This window comes from Salvia hispanica, chromosome 1 (assembly GCF_023119035.1).
Source record: "Salvia hispanica cultivar TCC Black 2014 chromosome 1, UniMelb_Shisp_WGS_1.0, whole genome shotgun sequence".
In the NCBI taxonomy this organism is placed as follows: domain Eukaryota; kingdom Viridiplantae; phylum Streptophyta; class Magnoliopsida; order Lamiales; family Lamiaceae; genus Salvia; species Salvia hispanica.
Genome location: NC_062965.1, coordinates 26,958,396 through 26,984,101, shown reverse-complemented (window position 1 = coordinate 26,984,101; position 25,706 = coordinate 26,958,396). Strand labels below are relative to the sequence as shown.

The following is a 25,706-nucleotide window of genomic DNA, read 5'->3' as shown; positions in this document are numbered from 1 at the left end:
TTAAGCCCACAGAGACTGGAGGCGGGGTATCCGATGATTGCCATACTTTGGATGGAAAATTAGAGGATGCACGCGTGCTTCCGATGTGCAACAAGCATCTTCATGGCGCCACTCCTGTTGAGAACTCGGAGGGCCGTGAGAATTTTATGGAGGTGGCTTTGTCTAATGGACTAGCTGCTTCTATGATTTTTGAGGAATCTGCAGCTATGTTGAAAGAGGATGTGGCTGCCCTTGTTCCATTTGAATCTGAGCAACCAACCGGATCTTTTGAAATTAAGGAGTTAAATGAGCTCAATTCATTCCTTTGCACAGATAGATCAAAGTCATACTCTGTATTGGAATTTTTGGGCATCAATACTGAGTTGCAACCCCAAAATTGCAATGTGATTAATGGTAAATTGCGTGTTTTGTCAGGAGATATACAAGGTGATTTCGGAGATGCAACAGTTGTTCTTGATCGATATGGTGATGCTCGCACTATACCACCGAGCAAGATTCCCGATGATGTAGTTGTTCTTTCTGTTGCATCGAAACTTGTAAACGTTGTCTCCCATGGAAGTGATGCCAGAATTTACATAGATGGAGCAACTCTCACACTATCTTATAGTGATGATATGAAGGCGTCCTTTTGTGGAGATGCCAAATGGAGCCGAGCATCCCTTCAGTTTGGTGCAAACAACGGCGTTCTTATATTTGATCCGGGAGCTTTTGTGCCAAATGATAGTCGTAATCCGGCGTCATCCAATTTCTTAGTGATAATTTGTCATAGCTTGACACAGGAATTAACTCTGGAGGAGGTGGTCGATGTTTCAATATTACCTCGAGCAAGGATTTTCAGTGAGTACGCCAACCGGCCTTTCAACCACAACTCTGCTGACCACCATTTCGGCAGCGCCCCAGCCCGTCGTAGATTCTATGACAATCTACCAGCTGTTCGGCACCATTTCCATGCAGGAATGCGAATCCCCGCACAGCAGATCAGCAAGCTGCCGGTTAGGCCTCAGAAGAGATGGTCTCGCCCCTCTTTTAAGGGGCATACAGAGAAGAAGCAGTTCTCCATCACTCAAGATCTCGAACCCGGCAACGTAGGCAATGAAGATGATTACTCACCGGAGACCACGGATGATAAAGTAGGAACGGAGATGAGAATGGCTGTTGATTTGGCCACCACTCTTGTACGTGTAGAGAACAAAAAGGTTATCACTTCTCTAAGCCTTCTTGGTAATCATATTGTTTTTTATTCTACTAGTTTCCTGGAGTTGACAGAAGATAGTAGAGAAGAGTTCTTGGGTAGAAATTGCAGAGTAATGCAAGGTCCGGCAACTGATCCGTCAAGAGTTCGAATGGCGAGAGAATCCTTTGAGAACAACCATTAGAACTCATTTAATCTACATCCTACGTGTGATCTAATTGGGAGAAATGCTTTGGAAAGTGTGTCTGTTATTGGCTGTCTTGAAGACACTAATGTGGACCGGGTATTGCAAATTTTGAAGGAAAGAAAGATCTTCTCCTGCTACATTGAATCTACGAAGGCAGGATACGAGTTTGGTTGTTCTTATTTTGCCTTCCACCTTGAGGGCAAGGTGGTTTTCAACGGTGGGAGAGTTGATAGGGCCCTCGATCTAGCAAATCTCGCTAAAGATCTTCCTCAATATTCCTTTCTTTATTTTAGCATATCTCTTATTTTAGTTATTTATCTTTAGTTATTTTGCATATCTTCTGTAATCTTTTATTTTAATTATCTTGCTTGATTAGCAAGATAGGTCTAGGATTTAGAATTCTATAAATAATAAAATTCTATAGTATTTTGCTCTATTGAGAATTAAGAAATAAAAAAACTTCTTTTCTCATTCTTGTTCCAAAACCCTAGAACTTCAACTAGGTGTGTTTATCATATTTTCCGATCAATCTCTATCGTACGCGTGCTCTTTTTGCATCGATAGAACCTCACGTTCTATCATCGAAATTGGCGAAAAGAGAATTTGAAGGATCTGTTAATGGTGAACAACGGATGAGTTGTGGGAATGAAGAAGATGAAAAGCTGCCATCATGTTTTAATTTGGGCTGACATTTTAAATAGCAATTGGGTTGCCCATTTAATTGTTTTTTAAAATAAAAGGGGTCTAATTATTATGTAGGTAGATTAGTTTCAATTAGCAACCCACTAAGGGTTGTTACGTGTAAAGTATCCCAATTACATTAATAATTTATTAATTAGATTAATAAATTAAAATTTAGACTGATTCATTTATTAATTGAATAAATGAATTTGTTATATTAATTTAGAATTAATATAATTTTAAATCCACATTTAATTAGAGAATAAAATTTGATTTTATTTGTTGAGCATTATTTGATATCTTATGTGATAAGCATGCTATTTGATTTATGCTTATTTTAACTATAGTAGTTAGAGACCGTGTTATATTATGTCTGGGTAGGCGGCGCCCAGTATTTGTAGTCCGTGTTATACTATGTTTGGGTAGGCGGTGGCCAGTAATTGTTTGAGATTTAATATTGGATATATATTCACATAACTAGTATCACACATTTTCCCCATAAAATATAAGTCTTGGTTTTGAAACAAACGCGTCGTCCATCACGATTGTTTGATGTTCCTAGCCTTTTCGACCATGAGTTTTACGCCCTCGCGTTTACTCTAAATCCACAAGGTTCAGGCTCATTCATAGATGCATGGTTGGCATCGTGTGATGGGGTTGACTTGCTTAAATTATTTTGTGTGGCCCTCGCAACCAAAATAATTTATGGACGTATATTAATTGGATTAATAAACCAAGAATTGTAAAATTGTTGTTACAATTGGCTTGGAGGCCTACCTAGTGATATTATTATAGTCATCAGCCCTCGCAGAGGCTACAACTATATAGACTTGGATCTTGGACCACTAAAATTTATATTTGATATAGATTCGTATTTTATGTTTGGGGGCATAATATATGTTAAAATTAGTGGGAGCTAATCAATACAATAAACCCTTGTTTGATTAGTGATGCGAATGTGATTTTTGTATGCTTTTCTAATTTGCTTTTCGTTTTATTTTCTGTTCAGATAATATGTCAAACTTATCTTATGAGTGTAAGATGGAAACAAACAAATTGACTAGATCAAATTTCACGGAGTGGCAGAGAGACTGCCCAAAACTCAAGGCATAAGGTGCAATGAGTGGGAGCTCAGCTATGTTTGTCATTGAGATAAATATGTCTATGAATAACTCACAATCATGGGTATTGGATACCGCTTGTGGTTCACACATTTGTAATAATGTGGAAGGTCTAATAGACAGCAGGAAAGTGAGATCTGGGGAAGTAGACCTACATGTTGGAAATGGAACAAGAGTTGCTGCCGAACGCGTGAGAACTTATAGATTAGATCTCCCCTCAGGACATAGACTAGATTTACACAATTGTTATTTTGTTCCAGTTATTTCAAAGAATATTATTTCCATTCCGATGTTGGACATCGAGGGTTTTTCCTTCCATTTTGCAAACAACAGATGCTCGTTTTCGAATAATGGATTGTTTTATGGAAATGCCTCTTTAGAGAATGAATTATATATGCTTGAATGCAAACAAAATATTTTCAATGTGCAAAATAAAAGACTTAAGCTATGTAATACGGATAATGCTACTTATCTTTGGCATTGTAGACTTGGTCATATTAATGAGAAAAGGATAGCGAGATTGAAAAAAGTTAGACTATCTAAATTCATTTGATTTTGAATCATATGGTGCTTGTTAATTCTGTCTCAAAGGAAAGATGACTAATAAGCCACTTTCTGGGAAAGAGGTACGTGCTAATGATGTGCTAGAGTTGATCCACACAGATGTGTGCGGACCGTTTCCAACTCAAGCAAAAGGTGGTTATTCGTACTTCATTACTTTCACTGATGATTTGACAAGGTATGGATATGTGTATCTTATGAAACACAAATCTGAGGCCTTTGAGAAATTTAAGGAGTTTAAGTGTGAAGTTGAGAAACAACTTGGAAAAAGTATCAAAAGTCTTCGATCAGATCGAAGAGGGGAATACTTGAGCCGAGAATTTCTTGATTACTTGAAATCACATGGAGTTCAGTTAGACTGGAGTATCTGAAAGGAGAAATCGAACATTATTAGATATGGTTTGATCCATGATGAGTGTAGCTAGTCTCCCTTTATTTCTCTGGGGTCATACTTTATTGACTGCTATTTATATTCTGAATAGAGTTCCATCTAAATCAGTTGAGAAACACCATATGAGTTATGGTATGGCAAAAAGCCTTGTCTTAACTATATGCGGACCTGGGGTTGTCCAGCTTTTGTTAAGAAACAAATGACTGATAAGTTGGAATCTAAAAGTGAGAAGTGTTACTTTGTGGGATATCCTAAACAAACTAGAGGATATGAATTCTACTACCCTGGAGATCACAAGGTGATAATCTCTAGGAGTGTGACGTTTCTTGAAGACAATTATGTCTTAAAGGAACAAGGTCACAACATTGTAGATCTTGAAGAAATTCAAGAACCACAAGATACCATTGAGGATGAGGTATTGTCAAATGGTTTGAACAATAACTCTGTGAGAGTTTTTGATGATCTATTGGGAGGGGAAATTAATATTAGAGGAGACCTTAGAGGGAATCTCGAAGATCCTCCTCAAGACAATGAGATGCATCAAAGACAAGATGATACAATAGTTGCATCACCTCTACCTCAAGAAGATCATAGTGATGTTCCTGAACCTACTCACATTCAGAATGAACAGCCCGAGCCAGAAGAAAAAACCAACTCAATAGGCCTAGAAGGATTCGTCGTCCACCCGAGAGACTGGATCTAATGGTTGAGAACCAAGATGATGAAGTTGATTTAGATGACGATGAGCCTAAGACCTATACCGAGGCGGTGTCAGACACCGATCGAGAGAAGTGGCTTGAAGCCTTGATATCTGAAATGGACTCGATGTACTTCAACTTAGTCTGGGAACTAGTTGACTTACCAGATGGGGTTTACCCTATAGGCTGCAAATGGATCTTCAAAAAGAAGAGAGATGCAGATGGCAAAGTACAAACCTACAAAGCGAAGTTAGTGGCAAAGAGTTATAGTCAACGCGAAGGTATTGACTATGATGAAACCTTTTCGCCAGTTGCTAAGATCAAGTCCATTAGGATATTACTTGCAATAGCTGCATAATACAACTTTGACATTTGGCAAATGGATGTCAAAACCGCATTTCTCAATGGAGAATTAAAAGGCGATGTCTATATGACACAACCTGAAGGTTTTGTATCGAAAGAAAGGCCGAATGCAGTGTGCAAGCTAAAGAAGTCCATTTATGGACTTAAGCAAGCTTCGAGGAGTTGGAATATTTGTTTTGACATAACAATCAAATCGTTTGGTTTTGTCAGAAGCAAAGAGGATCCATGTGTTTATAGTAAACGCGAAAATGGAAACGTCGTATACCTTATCATATATGTTGATGACATCTTGATTATGGGAAGCGATCGTTCCATGATCCAATCCATGAAAGAATGGTTGTCTAGTTCCTTTATGATGAAGGATCTAGGTGATGCTTCCTACATTCTTGGAATCAAGATCTATCGAGATAGACCGAATAGGATGTTAGGATACAATCCACTTACATAGACAAGTTGCTAAGGCGCTTCTCAATGGAGAATTCTAAGAAAGGTTTTCTTCCTATGGAACATGTCATTGTATTGTCAAAGAAGGATTGTCCTTCTAATGACAAAGAAAGAAACAACATGAAAATGATCCCATATGCTTCGGCTATAGGATCTATTATGTATGCCATGATATCTACTAGGCCAGATGTGGCCTATGCGCTTAGCATGACAGGCAGATTTCAGCAAAATCCCGGTGAGGAACATTGGAAAACTGTTAAGACTATTCTTAAGTACCTTAGAAGGACTAAAGAATATTTCTTAGTCTATGGTGGATAGGGATGTCAATGTAGCCCGCAACCCGTGGGCCGGCCCGAATAGCCCGCCAAATTTACAGGGTTAGGGCTGAAAATTTCTAACCCGATAAAATTACAGCCCGATTAGCCCGCACCCGATTAACCCGCAACCCGGTAGGGCCAGGCCCGAAAACCCGATGGGCTGGCCCGGAAACCCGATAAGATTTCTATCGTTCTATTTGTTTGACTCTAATTCGACAATTCATTGATATTTTATAATATAGATTACTAAAAAAATAACTTTCAATTTTATATATTAAATATATAAATTATATATTAAATTTTTACTAACATAATAATAGATATATAAATTAGAAACTTCAAATTCATTAAAAAATATACTTTTAAATTTCTAAAACATGCTTTAAAATTTCTTGATTTTATGTTTTATTTTACATAAATCTCAAATATTAGTATTTGGTCATGTTTATGTTTGAGTTTAAGCATATATCTCAAATTTATCATAATTAAATATTTTACATTTTATAAATATAACTAATTTTCACTATTATTTATTGGATTGAGCGCATGTTAATTTTATCGTTAGCAACCCGATTAGCCCGCTGGGTTAGCCCGAAACCCGAAATTTTAGGGTTAGGGTTGAACTTTTATAACCCAAAAAAATCACAGCCCGATTAGCCCGCACCCGATTGACCCGCAACCCGAACAGGGCTGGCCCGAAACCCGATGAGCTGGCCCGATTGACATCCCTAATGGTGGACAACCAGAGTTATCAGTTACTGGGTATACTGATGCTAGTTTTCAAACAGACCATGACGACTATAAGTCTCAGTTTGGATATGTTCTTATCCTCAATGGTGGAGCAGTAAGTTGGAATAGTTCCAAACAAAGTACAACTGCCGATTCCACCACCGAAGCCGGGTATATTGCTACATCTGAAGCTGCCATAGAAGCTATTGCTTTGTTAGAGTTCGGTAAAGAACTGGGTGTCGTTCCGAGTGCTAGCAGTGCAATACCTTTGTACTGTGACAACACTGGGTTGTTGCACAAGCAAAAGAACCCAGAGCTACGAACAGAAACAAGCATGTTCCTAGAATATATCATCTGATTAGAGAAATAATTGAAAGAGGCGACATAAAGTTAGAAAGAATACCCACTGATGATAATTTGGCTGATCCTTTCACCAAACCATTATGTATAGCAAAACACAACAAGCACTTTGAGAGCTTAGGTATTAAGCATATTGGTAGATGGCTTTGAATCAGTGGGAGTTAAAGTTTTATATGTCTTAGAAACATTTTGTATTGAGACAATAATAATTGATCACATTCTATGAAAGTTTTATTTTCTATGGGTTTTGTGCACTTATTGGAATAATTGTTTAAATGTTTATCTTTATTCTAAATATTTGTTCCCTGGAATTATGACTGTCGTTAATGGTGTGAGACATTAATGATATAGTATAATTCTAAAATAGCCCTAACCAATGATCATCAAGAATGAGATATTGATGATATGTTATATGTTAGCATGGGGTTTGCATCACATTCTACGAGAATGTAGTTGTTCTCACAACTATGAGATATTTGATACTCGTGATGGACACATAGTATACTTTGGAGAGTATTGGTATACCCTACTATTAAACTGTTTTGTAAGTGTCTACAGTTTATTAGTGCATGAAGTATGTACTAGTCCTTAGATCTGAGGTCATTACACATTTTATTTATTGACTGGTGTGCTTTGACCTTGTACAACGCTTTGCCTCCCCTCGGAGGATTAAGACACGGACTTGTGTTGGGTACATCATAAGATAAAGAAAATGATAGTTGAGCCAAGAGTGAGATTCATTCCTCGATTATAATTTCGAGAGAACACTCAAATTCTCTATATTACTTGACCACTAAGTCATTGGCCAATGCAAAAATATATTCGATTAAAGTAATTGAATATGATCGAATGAGTCATTTAATAAAGATGAGATAAAGTGATTGAGCTATTTGGATGACACATGACAAATCTTAGGCTCAATCGGGTGATTCGTGAATGAAAGGATATTACTATAAACTTTGTGTAAAGGCTTGTTTACCGAATTCACGTAAACCTCTTTCATATATCGAGCTACGCTGCCAACGCCGTCTAGGAGTTTTGTGCATACTTCGGTTTGATCGTCGTCGATAATGGGGGCTTAAAGGGTCACACTTTCAGTGTATTGTTGATTCGCTCAAGGGTACAAAGTTAGAGCTGCGTATTATATCTAATGCTAGTCCAAGTGGGAGATTGAAAGAAAATGGGCTAGATTAGATTAATAGGAAATAATTCTATTGGGCTTGGCCCAATGTTACAATTATTCTATTATATATATGCTCTATTGTAGAGAGCATGAGAGATAGAAAACATAATTCTCTAAGAGAGAAAGCGGCGCAAGAGTACGTACGGTCATCAAGAGATTTCCTAGCTTTCTCTATAGAACGATTGTACCGAGGAATTGTTCCTGCATCGGATCAGAATACACGTGGACCTCGATAGTGGTGGATTCATCTTGCAGGATTCGTACAATCAATGGAAGATAACGACACAACAAGTAAGATTTAATTCCATTGAGTTTTACATGCTCAACTTGCAATGTGATTATGAATCTAGATCTGTTATTCTTGTATGCAATTTCCGCTGCGCTCATTAGATGAATACAAGAAAACCCAACAACTTGTTCATCTTGATTTCATGATTATGATGATTTATTTTAAAAATGGACGAAGCTCGTTTTCGTCCAAAGATGAGTGCGGTTGTGTACAATCTCGAGTTGTGCCTTAGAGAAGCCACATCACAACACTCAGAGTTGAAGTTAACTTAGATTGCAACTTATTATACATGAAAGTAGGGAGCTGAAATGAAAGAAATTGCTTCATGATATTATATTTGATTGGTTTGGTTTTCCTTCTTAGAGCAACTCCAAGGGGAGGGGTTGAATAAAAATGGTATATCATGTTTATACCTTCCCAAAAAGTACAATATACCTTCCCAAAAAGTAATCAACTCCAAGGATAAAAGGGTTATTTTCTAAAATGTTAGTTTCAAGACTTCATTCAACACAACGACGATATTTTAAATACTATCACTATGCATCAAAATAAACTTCTAATATAGCAACAGTAATATTTTTAAATAGAATGATATTTAGGATTATATTGCAGCAACAAGATGAGTTAATGGACAATTGATTTTCTACTCAAATGTTTCCTTTTCCAAATATTTTAGATTATATGAACAATGATTCGGATGATGAATTTGATGCCATTATAATGGCCGCACAAGAGGAAGAGATGAGTCGTCGGCGGACGAGGGGCCATCGCGGCTCCATTCCGGGACATCGAGTGATTAATCGTGGTAGGCAAGAAGGTCATGAAAGACTCTATCGCGATTACTTTTGTGAGCATCCCGTGTATCCTGTAAACTTATTCCGTAGAAGATTCCGCATGAGTCGTCCTCTTTTTAGCCAAATTGTTGAAGACGTGGTATCTCACAATGCATATTTTCGCCAAAGATGTGATGCTACCGGTCTTCCCGGTTTGTTCTCTCTTTAGAAGGTCACGACATCCACGAAGATGCATGCCTATGGCCAACTAGCGGATTCTGTAGATGAATATGTTAGAATTGGAGAGAGTACTACATTAGTTTGTTTGAGAGAGTTCGTGAAAACAGTTGTAGAGGTATATGGCCCACAATACTTGAGGGCTCCAAACAGCAATGATATAGCTTGACTACTAGCACTTGGCAAACAACGTGGGTTTCCAGATATGTTAGGAAGCATTGATTGCATGCTCTGGAAGTGGAAAAATTGTCCAACTGCGTGGCAAGGTATGTATACTGGCCATTGTCAAACTCCAACAATAATATTAGAAGTATAGCATCATTTGATCCTTGGATATGACATGCTTTCTTTGGGATGCCGGGATCTCTTAATGGCATTAATGTTTTGGATCGATCCCCTATGTTTGACACCATTGCTTCTGGTCGTGCACCTACAGTTAATTATCAAATTAATGGGAATGATTATTCAATGGGATACTATCTTTTCGATGGTATATATCTTGGATGGGGAACATTTGTGAAAACTATATCATTTCCTCAAAGCTTAAAGCATAAACATTTTGCTAAAATGCAAGAGGCAGTAAGAAAAGATACAGAGAGGGCTGTTGGCGTGCTCTAAGCTCGCTTTGCTATCGTGCGTGGGCCTGCCCGTCTTTGGGATCTAGAGACACTGTCAAATATCATGAAAGCTTGTATTATAATGCATAATATGATAATTGAGGATGAAGGGGGGTCGGTTGATACTGACTTTGATGAAATCAACATAAACTCTTTTAGTCTGGTGTTATACGGAGACCTAAATGTTGCTGATGAGCTTTGGGAAAGGTTGGGTCGGATAAGAAGCAACGAAACTCATTCTCAATTGAAAGAAGATCTAATTGAGCACCTATGGAAACTACATGGCAGCTAAATGTTGTTGATGTCCTTTATGATGTGTTTTGTTTAGTTTTTGTTATTTGTGAAACCTCTGTTTTGGTTTAATTTTTTTATTTATTTGTGGAACCTCTTTTTTATTGAATTTAGAACAAGCTCAAGAATATATTTTTGTTGTTATTGTGGACTGTAATATCATATTTATGCTTAATGCCTACAAATGTTAGTTTATATAGGTTATTGACAGCAAGTGCATGCACTATTTTTGTACTCCACAATCCTGGCCTTAGATATACATGAATATCTTTGATCATTAGTTGTAGTCTTTGTAATCTGCCTTCAGTCCATTTAGTGAAAAGTAGAAATTTTGATGCACAATTCAACTTGAACACTTAGAAAACTCAATCACAAAATTTAATACGTTTGTGTTTTGATGAAATGAGTAATCACCATGACTGCACAACCATATTGCTGGGCGCAAATGAAAATTTAGATTAAAAATATGAAACTGTTGATATCATCTCAAATGCTCGATCTAAACTAAAAGATGCAGGGGAGAGGACTTATCAACTGAAAACAAAGTTGACAAAGCTACACAAGAACAACTAATTTTTATTTCCAAACCCCCATCTTTTTTAGAATTTCTTGCTTAATACTCTCAAAATATGCAGCTTCTTGAGGGCTCATGCTAGTAGTGTCCCGACCAATAATTTGCATCTCGCAACAAGCTTGCTGGAGATCAAGTTGTTATTGATGTTGTAGCAGCTTTCTCTCTTGTCGTTCAGCTTTTTCTCGGTTGACTTTTTCTTTTCGTTCGAAAAATTCCGGAGTAAGAATCGAACTTAAGCTCCCAACAACACTTTTTCCTTTGTTTTTAGCAATTCTTTCGCAGCTTTCCTTCACATAGGCCTATCTTGATTAACTCCGTCTTCAAGATCCAAATTTGCATCGGTGGTTGGATTTTGTCTCTTGTTTGGCAAAGTTGCTTCCCATTTGGGATTGAGAATCAAAATTTCCCAACAATGTTGACAAGTAAATGACTTTCCCACTTGCCTCTTGTATTCCTTGTATGCAGCTTGAAGCTAAAAACATGAGCATAAAAATGTTAGGCAAATATGTGGTTTAAAGCTACATAATATTTACAAATTGTACAAATTTACCCTTCCTTGTTCGTTTTGTCCACTTTGATTTAGCTGCTCGATTTGACCGTAAACTCCAACGAATTTGGCGCATTGTATGTTAATATTTCTCCAACGTGTTTTGATTGTAGATAAAATACGTTGGGTGGAAAAACCTCCATTGTCATCAATATATTTTTTATCCTTCCCCAAAATGTAGTAGCATTTTGTCCGCTTCCAGTAGCTGGATCTTTGCTTGTATGATGATACGCCGCAATCAAAAGTTGATCATCTTCACGGGTAAAACTTGAAATTCGTTGCCCTTTTTTTCGTGTTGTAGGAGAAACAACATTTGAAGTGTCGATTTCGAAGCTTGCCCCAAAATCATCATAGTCATCGGCTAAGTCAACGGAATGTTCTCTTGTCAATAAATCTGTGAGAGACTCAGAATCATTGTATGAAAAATCCATCTACAACAATTAAAAGAGATACTGTATTAAAGAATAGATATTGTATTAAACAATAATCTAAACATAAAATATTAAATATTAAACAATCTATTTATCAAATGATATAAAATATTAAATGAAATATAAGAAATCCCTGCACAAATGTTTGTTTATAAAGGCGACACCATCCTCTGCATAAACCCATTACATATAATCCATTTAACAAAAGAATGCCTTCTGTTCCACAGAAGCGCAATTCTTCAGGCAAAGAACACAAATCTCTTTCTCCTATCTTCTTTTCTAGGTTTATACCTTTGATTTTCTTTTGCCTGATATTGAAAGGGATTGCTTGGCTTTGGAGTAGAAGTGAATAGGTGAAAAATCTATTCTTGATGTCTTTTTTTTTAGAAAATTAGGGTTAGAATTTAATGGTATTGTTTCTTATTGGTGGAATTAATTTCATGAAACTAACAACCAATTTCAGAGAATTCAATACATGCTTAATTTTATTGTTGAGATTTTGCTGCTTCTATCTCCCACCATCATTTTATTGTTGAGATTTTGCCGCTTCTCTCTCCCGCCAATCTCAAAAACAGTTATTTCTATTTTAGCTTCTCTTCCATAGTGAGGTAACCTCAAAATTGGAGAAGGTTTAATAACTTCCCATTTACCTTCTCCCTTGGAGAATGTTTTTCCATCGAAAAGAGGTATATTTGGCAGTTATAATGCTTTACCTTCTCATTTACCCTCCCCCTTGGAGTTGCTCTTAGGGTATCCGATGCATCGGGCGGACTATCGTCTGCCACTGTAGCATAGCGGACGATGGATTAACCATCGTCTGCACCCGATAGATCGTCCGTGGACGATCTGCCGCCCGATGTCCATCGTCCGCGCTTTCATCCGCCCCACTGTGGGCGACGCGGACGAAAGCGCGCACGATGCGACACATTTTTAAATTTTTTTATTTTTTTGAATTTTTGTTATATTTAAACACCCAATTTATTCTCTCCCATCTCTCAAAACTTTCCAACTTTCTCACTGAAAAAATGAACCTCGACAACAACGACTGGAGTACATCGAAAGACATTACTCGGGCCTTGACTCGGGCCTTATTTGATTGCGTTAATGATGCTGCGGTGGAATTCTTGGGGGGTGGCGGTCCCTCGGCCGATTTGGCGTATGTCCGCCGTGAGCACAATGTAGCTCACCAACAATTCAACGACTATTTTGCCGAGCAACCACGGTGGATTTTGACCATTTTCACCGCCGTTTTAGAATGCAGCGAGATCTTTTCTCCGCATTGTCCAGACGTTGGAGGCACGTGATGAATACTTCCAGTATCGAGAATATGGCGTCGGTAGACCAGGCCTTACACCGTCGTAGAAGTGCACGGTTGCGCTCCGGCAGTTGGCCTACGCCGCCACAGCAGATATGTTCGACGAGTACCTTCACGTCGGGGAGACAACCGGCCGCGATTACCTGAAGAATTTTTGTAGGGAGTTGTGGAGGCTTTTAGCGACACATATTTGCGAAGGCCGACTGTTGAGGATTGCCAGGCCCTGATGAAGATGCACGAGACGGCATGCGGCTTTCCTGGAATGCTAGGGAGCATCGATTGTATGCACGGGAGTGGAAGAATTGCCCGACGGCGTGGAGAGGCCAATTTACCAGTGGATACAAGGGCAGCCACCTGACGATGATCCTCGAAGCCGTCGCTGACCATCGGCTTTGGATCTGGCATGCTTACTTCGGTGTAGCCGGGTCGAACAACGACATCAATGTCCCCAACTCGTCCAACCTCTTGGCCGATCAATGCAGGTGTCGCGGCCCGACCATCGAGTTCACTGCCAACGGACGCCGATATCATATGAGGTACTACTTGGCCAATGGCATATACCCAAGGTGGCCTGTTTTTGTGAGGACGATCATCTGCCCAATGAGTGACAGGACTGTGTTATTTGCGGCAAAGCAGGAGGCTGTGTGGAAGGATGTGGAGCGGGCTTTTTGTGTGCTCCAATCGCCGTGGACAATAGTGAAAGGTCCGGCGCGTTTCTGTTCAAGGAAGTCATCGCCGATGTCATGTATGTGTGCATTATCTTGCATAACATGATAGTCGAACAAGAAGGTGGAAGTGTCATCGATTGTGGCGATGATGAAGGTGGATCTAGGTCCAGCACGACGACCCCGCCTGTCACTCGAGGATTACCAATGGGCTTCAATGAGGTTATAGCTAGACAGACCTCAATGCGCAGCCAACAAGACCATGCTCAGCTCATGAATGACATGATTGAAGAAGTTTGGAAGCGTAACAGGCATTGGGAATTTGTAGTTTTTTTTCTTTCGTACTGTAAACGAAATGAAGCCGTTTTTTCCAATTTTTGTAGTGTTTTAAATATTCAAATAAATAAAAAAAGCTGAGGGCGGACTTTAAGGCACCCCACTGCAGGTGGAAGGGTAGGAGGATAAAATACTGACGTCGCGGAGCATAGGACGCCCTTTAAGGCGGACCTTAGGACGACCCATTGTGGATGCCCTTAAAGAAATGACAATGTCACTCAAAACTATAAAATCATTTCAGACGAAAATGTAACTTATTTTTTCGTGGCTAACTGAACTACAGATTCTATGAGAAATGAGTTACATTTTCGTCTGAAAATAATTTTATAGAAACACATTCCATATAGTAAAAACAGAAACATCATCTGGTGCCTACATCCCCGTTTCTCAGTTAGTTTTGCGAAGGCACAGCTCGAGATCTCGTACAACTTCACTCATCATTGAATGAACTTGAACTTTATCTTGAAGGCACAATTGAGCAACTCGAGCCATCTGTTTTAAAAATAAATCATCATAATCATGAAATCAAATGCAAGAGACTCATCAGACAAACAAGTTATTTACCTTCTTAACCGACTTGAGAGAGTAGTTTGATTTTAATCTACCATCCACAATCTTGTGTACCTTGTCTGGATCCAGCTGTGGAAATGCTTGTTGTCATATTATTCAAAACTAATTACAAATAGTAACATGAAGCAAAGACACACTGCTCAAGAATTTATTATTGCGCTGCATACCCATGACACAACGTGATGCTGCCTTGCTTGTCGTGTGTTATCAGTTATTTTACTACCTGTCAAAAGCTCAAAGAGGATCTCACCAAAGTTGTAAACGTCAATGTTAGGATTGTGATGATGCCATAGATTAGGAGTAACAGCCCGGCATTTCTAGGGTATAATAAATGCAGCGACTGCTACTTAGGCGAACTTAAAAACAACAAGAACAGAGACTAGGGTTTCAATTAAAGAGATTTACCCTAGCAATTAATGAAGATCAAGGCAATAAGTCAACGGCTAACTCACGAGAATTAAGACTTAATAGATTAGGCTCAAAAGTCAAAGGTTTAGCATAATTCCAACAAAACGCGAAAATTCCCCTCATTCCAAAACAAAGAATTAAGTTCACCATAACCAAAAATAATAAGTTTTCCAAAAATATTCAGCGGAAGCATATCAAGAGAAAGCGGAGCCATGTATGAAGACATGACTACACTTATAGTTCCAAACATCCATTTTATTCGATTCAATCTTCTCAACACCACCGACCGCCCATCGCCGCTCAACCTGCACATAGGGAAAACACATGCAGGGCTGAGTATTTTAAACATACTCAGTGGACTCATGCCAAAACATTTTAATAGTTATGCCACCCTTACCATAGTGAACTCGAGGTTTTGCATTTATTTAAAGATAAGCATCGAGTATCACAAAAATATATCATGGACTGGCCAGTCAAATAATACCTCCCAATTTCTCATCAATCATCTTTTCATAGTGCGACGAAAGTGTGGCCACACTATTCGCTCACGAGATCGGCCGACTAGCAAGGACGGATCCCGATCCCACCGTGTACACTAGCCTGATAGGGTTTGCGGCCCTACTCAGACCCGAATTCGTTTTTATAGCCGCTGTAGCCTAATGGAGCGTACTCACAATCTAGGCATCAGGCACACACAATATCCAAAATAATCTATAGGCATGGCATAACAGTTCAATCCACCCTTATTTCTCCAACATCATAAATTTGCATATAGAAGAGAGTTTAGAATCAAGCCCACCTCGATTTCTTTCGAGTTCAACAAAAATGCACTTCTTCTTGATATCCCATCGGGAACGCGAACTATCACCTTTAGTTCATATATTTCAAATAAGTCTCAAATCATGGATTAAAATTATGCATGATCTCTCGTTTCCCTTTTCCCTTCGATTATTTTCAAAATCAACAATCAAACTCAAAGTACGATTAATTTCCCCCTTCACACACGGTCACACCAACACATGCATCCAAATTCACCGATTAATTTCCCCCTTCACTCGTTCTAAATGCATGTGGACTCAAGAAATACCGATTAATCGGTAGAGGAAGAAAAGATTAATAATAGAAGTACCTTTTCTTGCAAAAACGAACGGTAGAAACAAGTAGAATCTTGATTCTTCAATGAATTCTTGAATTGCAGCTTTAATTCTTCTCCACAAGATGAAGAATTAATGGAGAAAGTAGAAGAAAAATTTGAGAGAGTGGGAGAAAGAGAGAGACCGAAAATTGGGAGAGTGGGGGACGGTTTCTGTAGTGCTAGGGTTTTGATTTCTCTCCTCTTATTTATAGAGTGCAAGATATACTCCAATAATTAAATAAATAAAGATTTGGGAGAGATTTGTTGGTTGTAGAGGCCGACAATTTGGAGAGAAATATTAGGGAATTCGAAATTCATGCTTATTTAATAGCATATGATTTAATTTGAATATTTTACGGAGTAGAATAAAATATCACGGAAGTGGCGTGACTTTCCATTCCTTAGAAGGAATTAGATTTAAATCCTATTTAAATTAGGATATGATAGGATCTTCTTAGATTTGTCAAGATATGCTAGGATATTTAAATTTAATTATGGAAGAGAATCAATAAGGGATCAAATAATAGAATAAAAATTATCCCTTCTTCCATAATAAGGGAATTTCGAAAATCCCTCTAGACCAATCATAGGTTTCGAAAATTTCATGAATAAATAGGTATAATCGGACTTTGGATTTAATTTGGATAATTATCCCAAGCAATAATTAAATCCAAGAAAAATAGGATTTCTTTCCAATAAATAGGAGGGTTGAAAATTCCACATACTTAAATAAAATGCTCCTATTTAATTCTCACTCCTCCCTTAGGAAAATAATTCACCACAAATATTATTTCTTCCCACATCACAATATCCACATTTTCGAAAATCATTTCCACTTCACATTTTCAAACGACTTTGACCATTCCACGGCCACGTCATATTTTCCACAATATTGACTATTCATTAGCCACGTCACATATTCAACAAGTTGACCATTCAACTCAAACTCAACTCCATATCGCAATTAGGTCACATAGAATATTGCAATTTATCACTCATCATTTAATTTCACATATCATAGCATTAAAAGCATTTAATGCAAAATTTCCACGTCACAAAAATTAGGGTTCGAAAGACGGGGCGTTACAATGACTCTCTCCCCATGATATTAGCCTACAAGGTTGGCATTCAGTCCATAGAAAAGGATCAATTATCTTAGCAGTTCCATCATCACAAATTAAAATATTGTTGGATCTGATGTTATGATGGATCAATTCCGCGTCATGATCATGAATGTAGCATAATCCCCTTGCGACCCCAAGAGCGATTTGGATTCTTTGAGACCATCTTAAAGGATATGGCTTTGAGCTTGAACCTATCCCTTGCTGTTCATGAAGAATGTCGTGTAGGGATCCTCGTAGAGAAATATTATACGCCAAGACCTGCTGACGCCCATCCAAATTGCAAACAACTAGTTCGACCACGTTCACATGCTTAAGGTTAGATAATGGTCCTGAAACCTACAAAAACCAAGTGTTCCATAGTACTACTATTCTATTTCATCCAGATAGGCAATTATATAGCTATTCCAAACCTTTGCTCTTAATTCAAAATCATGCTTTGGCATGTAGTGGAGCCTTTCAATTGTTGCATTTTCTCTCCATTTTTAAGGACTCCTGCGAATTCAAGGTCCTTTGCTTCACCAAATAGAATGAAAGGGATTCCATCAGGAATGGCCTTTGGCAGCTTATCAACTACAACCATATTTTGATACTTTGATGTTGATCCTGTTTCATCATAACCAACACAGAAATATGAAAATCATTCATCACAACTTAAACATCAAATATTTATAAAGTATTTGCACATAGAAAGAATTCACTTTCACCAGATGGTATTACTCTATTCCAAAATGGCCAAAATTGTATTATTTGTGTTGCTGTCCCTTTCCTCTCCTGCTGTTCAAGGGCCAGCTCAAGCTGCGCCACAACACGAGTCATTGTGAGTCGTTTCTTCGGATCAGGATGCAAACATCTTTTAACAACCCCAACAAATGTCTTGAGGCAATATTCCGAGATTTCGCCCTTCATATATTAGATGCTACAATCTGATAAGCTTTTCCATTTCGAATTTTATCTTGAGCCCATATGCTCATACACACCTCATCCTCTGCAAGCTTTTCCTCAACCGCACGTCTCCCACTCAATACCTCCAATAATATTATCCCGAACGCATAAGTGTCACTTCCCTTTGTAAGTACACCGGTCATAAAATAACTTGGGTCGAAATACCCAAACGAACCCTTAACATTTGTCAAGACATGACTATGTAAGATATCATGTCCTAAATGTTTGGCCAACCCAAAATCCGAAACCTTAGCCGTGAAATTTTCATCCAAAAGGATGTTAGTAGGCTTGACATCACGATGTATGATGGAGCAACCAGAGTGAAGATAGTCCAAACCTCGCCCCGCTCTAATACATATCTTAAGTCGTTCATTCCAAGAGAGTGTCGACTGATTATGCAGGTGATCAGCCAGCGTTCACTTAGACATGTATTCATAAACAAGAATCATCTCTCCGTCTTCATCGCAGTACCCAATAAGAGAGACTAGATTACGATGTCGGAACTTACTTAGTGTTTCAATCTCGGCAGCAAACTCTGTCTGCCCTTGGCTGGGACCTGATGCTTGCCGTCTCTTTATGGCCACAGCAATTGACTCATTATGAATAAAACCTTTGTAGACTTTACCAAAACCACCCTTTCCAATCACGTGCTCGTCGCTGAAATCTCCCGTGGCTAAGTTGAGTTCGGCAAGTGAAAATCGACGGCACAGATTCTCGGCTGCTGATGATTTCATCTTTTCAGCTCAAATTGGTTTGACGGTTTTACCGAAGGAAATAGGCTAAAGAAACATAACTGTTGCGAATCAATACTTTGGATTTTACAACGTTTACGTCCCACATTATGGTATTGTAATCATCTTTCATTTGGAAACGTTTTTTTTACCATGGATATTAGTAATGAAAAAAAGATTAGTGAGTTAAGTGAAGTGTAAATAAAAAAAAAAAAAAAAGTAAGAGAATTGAAGAAATAAACTAAGGAAAAATAAAATATTTAAAAAATTGAAAACAAAGTAAAATTAAAAAGATAATAAATTAAAAGAGATTAATGGTATTAATTTAAGGATAGAGGGAAATGCTCTCAACTATAATGACAGTGTTAAAAAGGAATGATATAAGTATAACTAATGAGACTTCTGCAATATTAATAACTCTTAAAAGTTTAGTGAGTTAAAGTGAAGTGTTAAATAAAATGAATAGAGAATAAATTAAAGTAAGAGAATAGAAAAAATCAATTAAAAGAAATAAATAAAAAATTAGTAAAATTAGAAAGATACTCCAATAAAATAAGAAAATTTAAGCATGTTAAATTTAAGGATAGAAGGAAACGAGACTCATCTATAATAGTATCGAGATATTCATAAAAGGAATACGATATGACGACTGTAACGAGACTTCTGCAATTTTAATATACCCCTCAATATTGGTCCAAAATCCAAACAATGAAAATGAGACCAATTGTTGAAGTAAATAAATAATTAGTCTGATTAACAACAAAGGATCAAAATGAAATTCATTCTATTCGGTGAAACAAATGACATTGTTGATGATATGTATAACTTCTCAAGAATCCTGAAAAATGGAGAGGATGCAACAATTGAAAGGATCCACTACATGCCTAAGCATGCATTTGAATTTAGAGCAAAGGTTTGTAATTACTATATTATATATTGGCCTATTTGGATACAAAAAGTTAATCAATTTGAAATGTCTATGGCTTTGTAGGATTCAGAAACATTATCTTTCAAGAATGAGAACGTGGTCGAACTTGTTTACAGTTTGGATGGCCGTCAGGGGATTATGCTGCATTCATAGCTACGGATGGGTCCATCATAACATCAATTCCAGGAATATTTTAGTTTGTTGTGATGAAACTGCTAAGATAATGCATCCTAATCTTTGGGCTCAATGCTACTGTCTGATTATTTTTCTGAGAATATAAGCCATCCTAAACTAAAGGATGATCACGGGCGAGGTGATGTTTACAACTTTGGTGTGATTCTCCTTGAGCTTTTGACAGGTGGTAAAATACTAGGAGAAGAAGACCTTGTGACATGGGTATGCACCATAGCAATAAATTCTTGTTTCTCAGTGTATACTATTACTATGTATGATAAGTTTTGAATTAATATGACACCAGGCATTACCACAGCTGGATTCGAACAAGGTACACGAGATTGTGGATGCTCGGTTAAAAGGAGAGTACTCGCTCGAGGCAGCTAAGAATGTAAATAACTTGTTTATCTCTGATAAGTTTATTGTATTTGATTTCATGGTTGTGATGCTTTGCTTTATAACAGATGGCTAAAGTTGCGCAATCGTGCCTTGAAGATGAAGGATACTATCGTCGAAAGATGGTTAAAGTTGTACAAGATCTTGAGCTGTCCCTTGGCGAAACCAAATCAACTGAGACTCAGATTGCATCTTAATATATCTGCATGAATGCAGGGGAGACGCCATCCGAAATGAGAGAATTTACTTCATGCTTATTTCATTTTTCTTTGGATCACAGTACTTCCTTTTTTCTTAGAGAAATGACGATGTTACTTAAACTGTAAAATTATTTCAGACGATTTAAGTGGTGAATGTGTGATTGGAAATTGGATTGTTGAAAATGGATATGCTATTTTGAATTATCTCAAACTATATGAATATTGTGTTGCATATCCAACTTTTAGTTGTTGGAATGGGGAGAAAATTTTGGGTATTTTATTTTCTTTTTGAATGTCAATATTAAATAATATGGTAATATTCTGTTTTCAGTTAAGTAAAAAATGGGTTTCTACTTTCTAATGAGTAATGAATCACAGTCTAAATATCTATATCCAAATATATCCAATAATATAAAGAATTGTGATGCTTGACTCTACATCGAATTAGTCATGCATTTTGCTGGCAATCAAAACTTTCATTTGCAGCAACACACCTACTTCTCGAATATATGTCCATAGTTAATCTTCACATGCCATAGTTGTTCTGTTTAGATTAATAAATTATTCCAATTGGCCGTTTTAAAATCTCGGATTGGAGCTATTTATCTGGAAAGAATGATTAGGCAAAGTCAACTAGCTTTTCGTGCCATGGACATTCTTATATTTTGCCCCAACTACTTGATATCGTGACAACCAGATTGAGCTCAAAATATTACTCCACATCATCAATGGCTGAGCGACTCTGCCGTCAATTCTCACTCGCCGAAATCCAGTCAGCCACAGGAGTTTTCAGCAAAGAACATGAGATTGGAAAAGGAGGATTTGGGAAAGTCTACAAAGGCCTCATTCATAATGGGTCAGTCTATGTGGCCATAAAGCGGCTGTTAGCCTCAAATGCGAATCATGGAAAAGGACAGGGACAGACAGAATTTGCGGCGGAGATTGAAACACTGACTCAGTTCCGACTTCCGACATCTTAATCTTGTCTCTCTGATTGGGTACTGCAATGAGGAGGGAGAGATGATTCTTGTTTATGACTACATGTCGAAGGGAACGTTGGCTGATCACCTCTACGACCAGTCGACACTCTCATGGAATCAACTACTTAAGATATGTATTGGAGCGGGGCGAGGTCTGGACTATCTTCACTCGGGTTGCTCCATCATACATCGTGATGTCAAGCCTACAAACATCCTTTTGGATGATAATTTCACAGCTAAGGTTTCGGATTTTGGGTTAGCCAAACATTTAGGACATGATATCTTACAGAGCCAGGTCTTGACAAATGTTAAGGGTTCGTTTGGGTATTTTGATCCAAGTTATTTTACGACGGGTGTACTTACGAAGGGAAGTGACACTTATGCGTTTGGGATAATATTGTTGGAGGTATTGAGTGGGAGACGCGCGGTTGAGAAAAAGCCTGCGGAGGATGAGGTGTGTATGAGCATCTGGGCTAAAGAGAAAATTCGAAAAGGAAAAACTGACCAGATTGTTGCTTCAAATTTGAAGGGCGAAATCTCAGAAGATTGCCTTAAGACATTTGTTGGGGTTGTTAAAGGATGTTTGCATCTTGATCCAAAGAAGCGACTAACAATGACTCATGTCGTGGCACAGCTTGAGTTAGCCCTTCAACAACAAGAGAGGAAAGGGGCGAAAACACAAAGATTACAGTTTTGGCCATTTTGGAATAGAGGTATACCATCTGGTAAATGTGAATTCTTTCTATGTTTACATACGTTACAAATATTTGAAGTTTAAGTTGCGATGAATGATCTTGATATTGTTTGTGTTGGTTGATTATGGTGACACAGGATCAACACCAAAGGATCAAAATGAGATTGAAGTTGTTAAAGTTGTGATGAATGATCTTGATATTCTTTGTGTTGGTTATGGTGACACAGTATCTACATCAAAGGATCGAAGTGAGGTTGGAGTTTATAAGCTGTCAAAGACCATTCCTGCGACTACCATGAAAGAAGATGATGTCCCTTTCGTTCTATTCAGTGAAACAGATGTCATTGTTGATGATTATTTTAGTCCCATGTATAATGGATTCAAAGGTGTCCTGAAAATTGGAGAGGATGCAACAATTGAAAGGATTCATTACATGCCTAAGCATGAATATGAATTTAAAGCAAAGGTTTGGAATAACTATATACCTATATTGGTCTATCTGGATGAAACTGTTTACTTCTATTAGGGAATGACTAATGTAGATGTAAAACATGTTTTTGTAGGTTTCAAAACCCTTATCTAAGCGGAAGCATAAGAACGTGGTCGAACTTGTTGTATACAATATGGATGGCCTTCAGCAGGGGGTCCCTTCATGACATTCTTCATGAACAGCAAGGCATAGGTTCAAGCTCAAACCCATATCCGGCTTTAACATGGTCCCAAAGAATACAAATCGCTCTTGGGGTCGCCAAGGGATTATTCTACATCCATAGCAATGAATGGGCCCATCATAACATCAGATCCAGCAATATTTTACTTTGTGATGATGAAACTGCTAAGATAATTCATCCTAATCTATGGGCTGTATGCTACTGTACGGATTATTTCGCTGAGGATATAAGCCATCCTAATCTACGGAATGATCACAAGCAAGACGATATTTACAACTTTGGTGTGATTCTCCTTGAGCTTTTGACAGGTAGTAAATTATTTGATAACACACGACGAGCAAGGCAGCAACACCTTGTGTCATGGGTATGCAACACAGCAATAACTTTTTTCTCAATGTGTCTTAGTTTTGTGTATACCATTACTATTTATGATAAGTTTTAAAATAATATGACACCAGGCATTACCACAACTTGATTCAGACAAGGTACACAAGATTGTAGATGCTAGATTAAAAGGAGACTACTTACGCAACTTCACGGCAATTAGGAGGGTAAATAATTTGTTTTATCTGATATGTTTCTTGCATTTGATTTCATGATTATGATGGTTTGTTTTAAAAAACAGATGGCTAAAGTTGCTCAATTGTGCCTGCGAGATGAAAAATATTGTCTTCCAAAGATGCTTGAAGCTATGCTACATCTTGAGTTGTGCTTTCGTGAAACCAAACCACAAAACTCTCGGAGCTGAACTCAACCAAGATTATGCATGAATGCAGGAAAGCTGAAGTTAGACGAAAGCCGAAATGAGAGAAATTACTTCATGCTTATTTCATTTCATTGGATTTTATTTCCTTTTTTCTTTGATCAAACTATAAAATTATTTCAGACGATTTAAGTGGCGCATGTGTGATTGGAAATGATTGCTGAACATGGACTCATTACTCTAGTATATACCCTATATCGAGTAGTACCTCAGGAGATTTTGGTATCTCTCATATACTCCATAATCTTCAGTATTTGAATTTTGTGTTGCATATCCAACTTACAGTTGTTGGAAAATAATAAAAGACCTTTTTTATTCTAGTAAATCATCTAATTGTTGAAGCTATGTGCCGATTGCTTCATTTATTTTATTTTTTTGGAAGAAGAGAGTGATAACGCCTAGCCTAGCAGCCGATTGAGAGAATTGGCGTCGCAAAAGAGTGTGGTCAAATTTTTTGTTTACAATTTGGATGTCCGTGAGCAGGTCTTGGCATATGATTTTGCTCCACGAGGGTCCCTGCACGACATCCTTCATGAACAGGAAGGCATAGGTTCAAGCTCAAATCCGAATCCAGCTTTAACATGGTCTCAAAGAATTCAAATCGCTCTTGGGGTTGCCAGGGGATTATGCTACATACATAATTATTGCTGGGATTTAGTCCATCACAACATCAGATCCAACAATGTTTTACTCTGTGATGATGAAACTGCTATGATAATTGATCCTTTACTATGGACTCAATGTCAATCTTGTAGGACAATATCATATAAAGAGTGTCATCCTAATCTATTGAATGCTCACAATCAGAAATGTGATATTTACAGCTTTGGTGAGGTTCTCCTTGAGCTCTTGACAGGTAGTAAAATAGTTGATAACACACTACGAGCAGGGCAGCCTGACCTTATGTTATGGGTAAACAGCTATACAATAAATTCTTTATCAGTGTCTCTCTTTGTTTCAAGTATACTATGTATAATTTGTTATAAAAAATATGGCAGCAAGCTTTTATACAGCTGGATTCAGACAGGTACACAAGATTGTGGATGCTAGATTAAAAGGAGACTACCCACCCGAGGCAGTTAAGAACTTGCATTTGATTTCATGATAGATGCTTTGCTTTAAAAACAGATGGCTCAAGTTGCTCAACTGTGCCTTCAAGATAGAGCTCCAAACATGCGTGGAGTTGTACGAGATCTCGAGCTGTGACTTCATGAAACCAAATGACAGCAGTCAAGGAGCCAAAATCAATTGAGAGCTGAAGATAGACGCGCCGAATTGAAAGAAATTGCTTCATGATTATTTCATTCATTTGTCATATAATATCTAATTCAGTTACGCATGAAAGCAGCGGAGCTGAAGATACATGCCGGCCTAGATGATAGAAATCACTTCATGCTTATTTGCTTTCTTCTTAAGAGAAATGATAATGTCACTCAAACGATTTCAGCCGATTTAAGTGGCGCATGTGTGACTGGAAATGTAGATTTGGTAAATGATTGCTGAAAATGGACTTATTACTATAGTACTACTATATATATAGTACTCTTTTGCAGGCCTCTAATTGCACAGAGGATAGAACGAAGCGTATAGATTGGAAGAAAATTTTGGGCAGTATTTTATTTTCTTTTTGAATGTTTATGCTATTTTAAATAGTAGTGCTAATATTTCTGTTTTCACTACTCCATATG

The 25,706-nt window shown here is 37.8% G+C and overlaps 4 protein-coding genes and 2 pseudogenes across 4 annotated transcripts; 5 read left to right on the top strand and 1 right to left on the bottom strand.

The window, feature by feature from the left end:
- Positions 1–3,777: 3,777 nt before the first annotated feature.
- On the top strand, positions 3,778–4,836 carry LOC125192849. The gene is made up of 2 exons (XM_048090519.1): positions 3,778–4,012; positions 4,316–4,836. Exons 1-2 carry the CDS (start codon positions 3,778–3,780, stop codon positions 4,834–4,836), a joined length of 756 nt encoding a protein of 251 aa, XP_047946476.1.
- Positions 4,837–13,547: 8,711 nt separating this feature from the next.
- On the top strand, positions 13,548–14,601 carry LOC125192842. Its single transcript, XM_048090508.1, has 3 exons — positions 13,548–14,004; positions 14,079–14,277; positions 14,586–14,601. The coding sequence occupies exons 1-3, from the start codon at positions 13,548–13,550 to the stop codon at positions 14,599–14,601; spliced, it is 672 nt and encodes a 223-aa protein (XP_047946465.1).
- An 88-nt stretch (positions 14,602–14,689) lies between these two features.
- On the bottom strand, positions 14,690–19,215 carry LOC125192832 (annotated as a pseudogene).
- A 2,423-nt stretch (positions 19,216–21,638) lies between these two features.
- LOC125192823 lies at positions 21,639–22,959 on the top strand (annotated as a pseudogene).
- On the top strand, positions 22,499–24,216 carry LOC125198188 (pto-interacting protein 1-like). The gene is made up of 5 exons (XM_048096617.1): positions 22,499–22,603; positions 22,722–23,050; positions 23,148–23,619; positions 23,714–23,806; positions 23,881–24,216. Exons 2-5 carry the CDS (start codon positions 22,992–22,994, stop codon positions 24,001–24,003), a joined length of 747 nt encoding a protein of 248 aa, XP_047952574.1. The 5' UTR covers positions 22,499–22,603; positions 22,722–22,991; the 3' UTR covers positions 24,004–24,216.
- Positions 24,172–25,270, top strand: LOC125192814 (pto-interacting protein 1-like). Its single transcript, XM_048090476.1, has 4 exons — positions 24,172–24,240; positions 24,502–24,930; positions 25,017–25,045; positions 25,147–25,270. Exons 1-4 carry the CDS (start codon positions 24,172–24,174, stop codon positions 25,268–25,270), a joined length of 651 nt encoding a protein of 216 aa, XP_047946433.1.
- Positions 25,271–25,706: the final 436 nt, after the last annotated feature.

Coding starts and splice junctions, on each gene's coding strand:
- LOC125198188 (XM_048096617.1), top strand. CDS start 22,992: ATGCAACAATTGAAAGGATTCATTACATGCCTAAGCATGAATATGAAT. Junction 23,051..23,147: donor AATATGAATTTAAAGCAAAG/GTTTGGAATAAC, acceptor ATGTTTTTGTAG/GTTTCAAAACCCTTATCTAA. Junction 23,807..23,880: donor ACTTCACGGCAATTAGGAGG/GTAAATAATTTG, acceptor TTTAAAAAACAG/ATGGCTAAAGTTGCTCAATT.
- LOC125192842 (XM_048090508.1), top strand. CDS start 13,548: ATGCGGCTTTCCTGGAATGCTAGGGAGCATCGATTGTATGCACGGGAG. Junction 14,005..14,078: donor GCCGTGGACAATAGTGAAAG/GTCCGGCGCGTT, acceptor ATAACATGATAG/TCGAACAAGAAGGTGGAAGT.
- LOC125192849 (XM_048090519.1), top strand. CDS start 3,778: ATGACTAATAAGCCACTTTCTGGGAAAGAGGTACGTGCTAATGATGTG. Junction 4,013..4,315: donor TGAGAAACAACTTGGAAAAA/GTATCAAAAGTC, acceptor GGGGTTGTCCAG/CTTTTGTTAAGAAACAAATG.
- LOC125192814 (XM_048090476.1), top strand. CDS start 24,172: ATGATTGCTGAACATGGACTCATTACTCTAGTATATACCCTATATCGA. Junction 24,241..24,501: donor TAGTACCTCAGGAGATTTTG/GTATCTCTCATA, acceptor GTCCGTGAGCAG/GTCTTGGCATATGATTTTGC. Junction 24,931..25,016: donor AGCCTGACCTTATGTTATGG/GTAAACAGCTAT, acceptor AAAATATGGCAG/CAAGCTTTTATACAGCTGGA.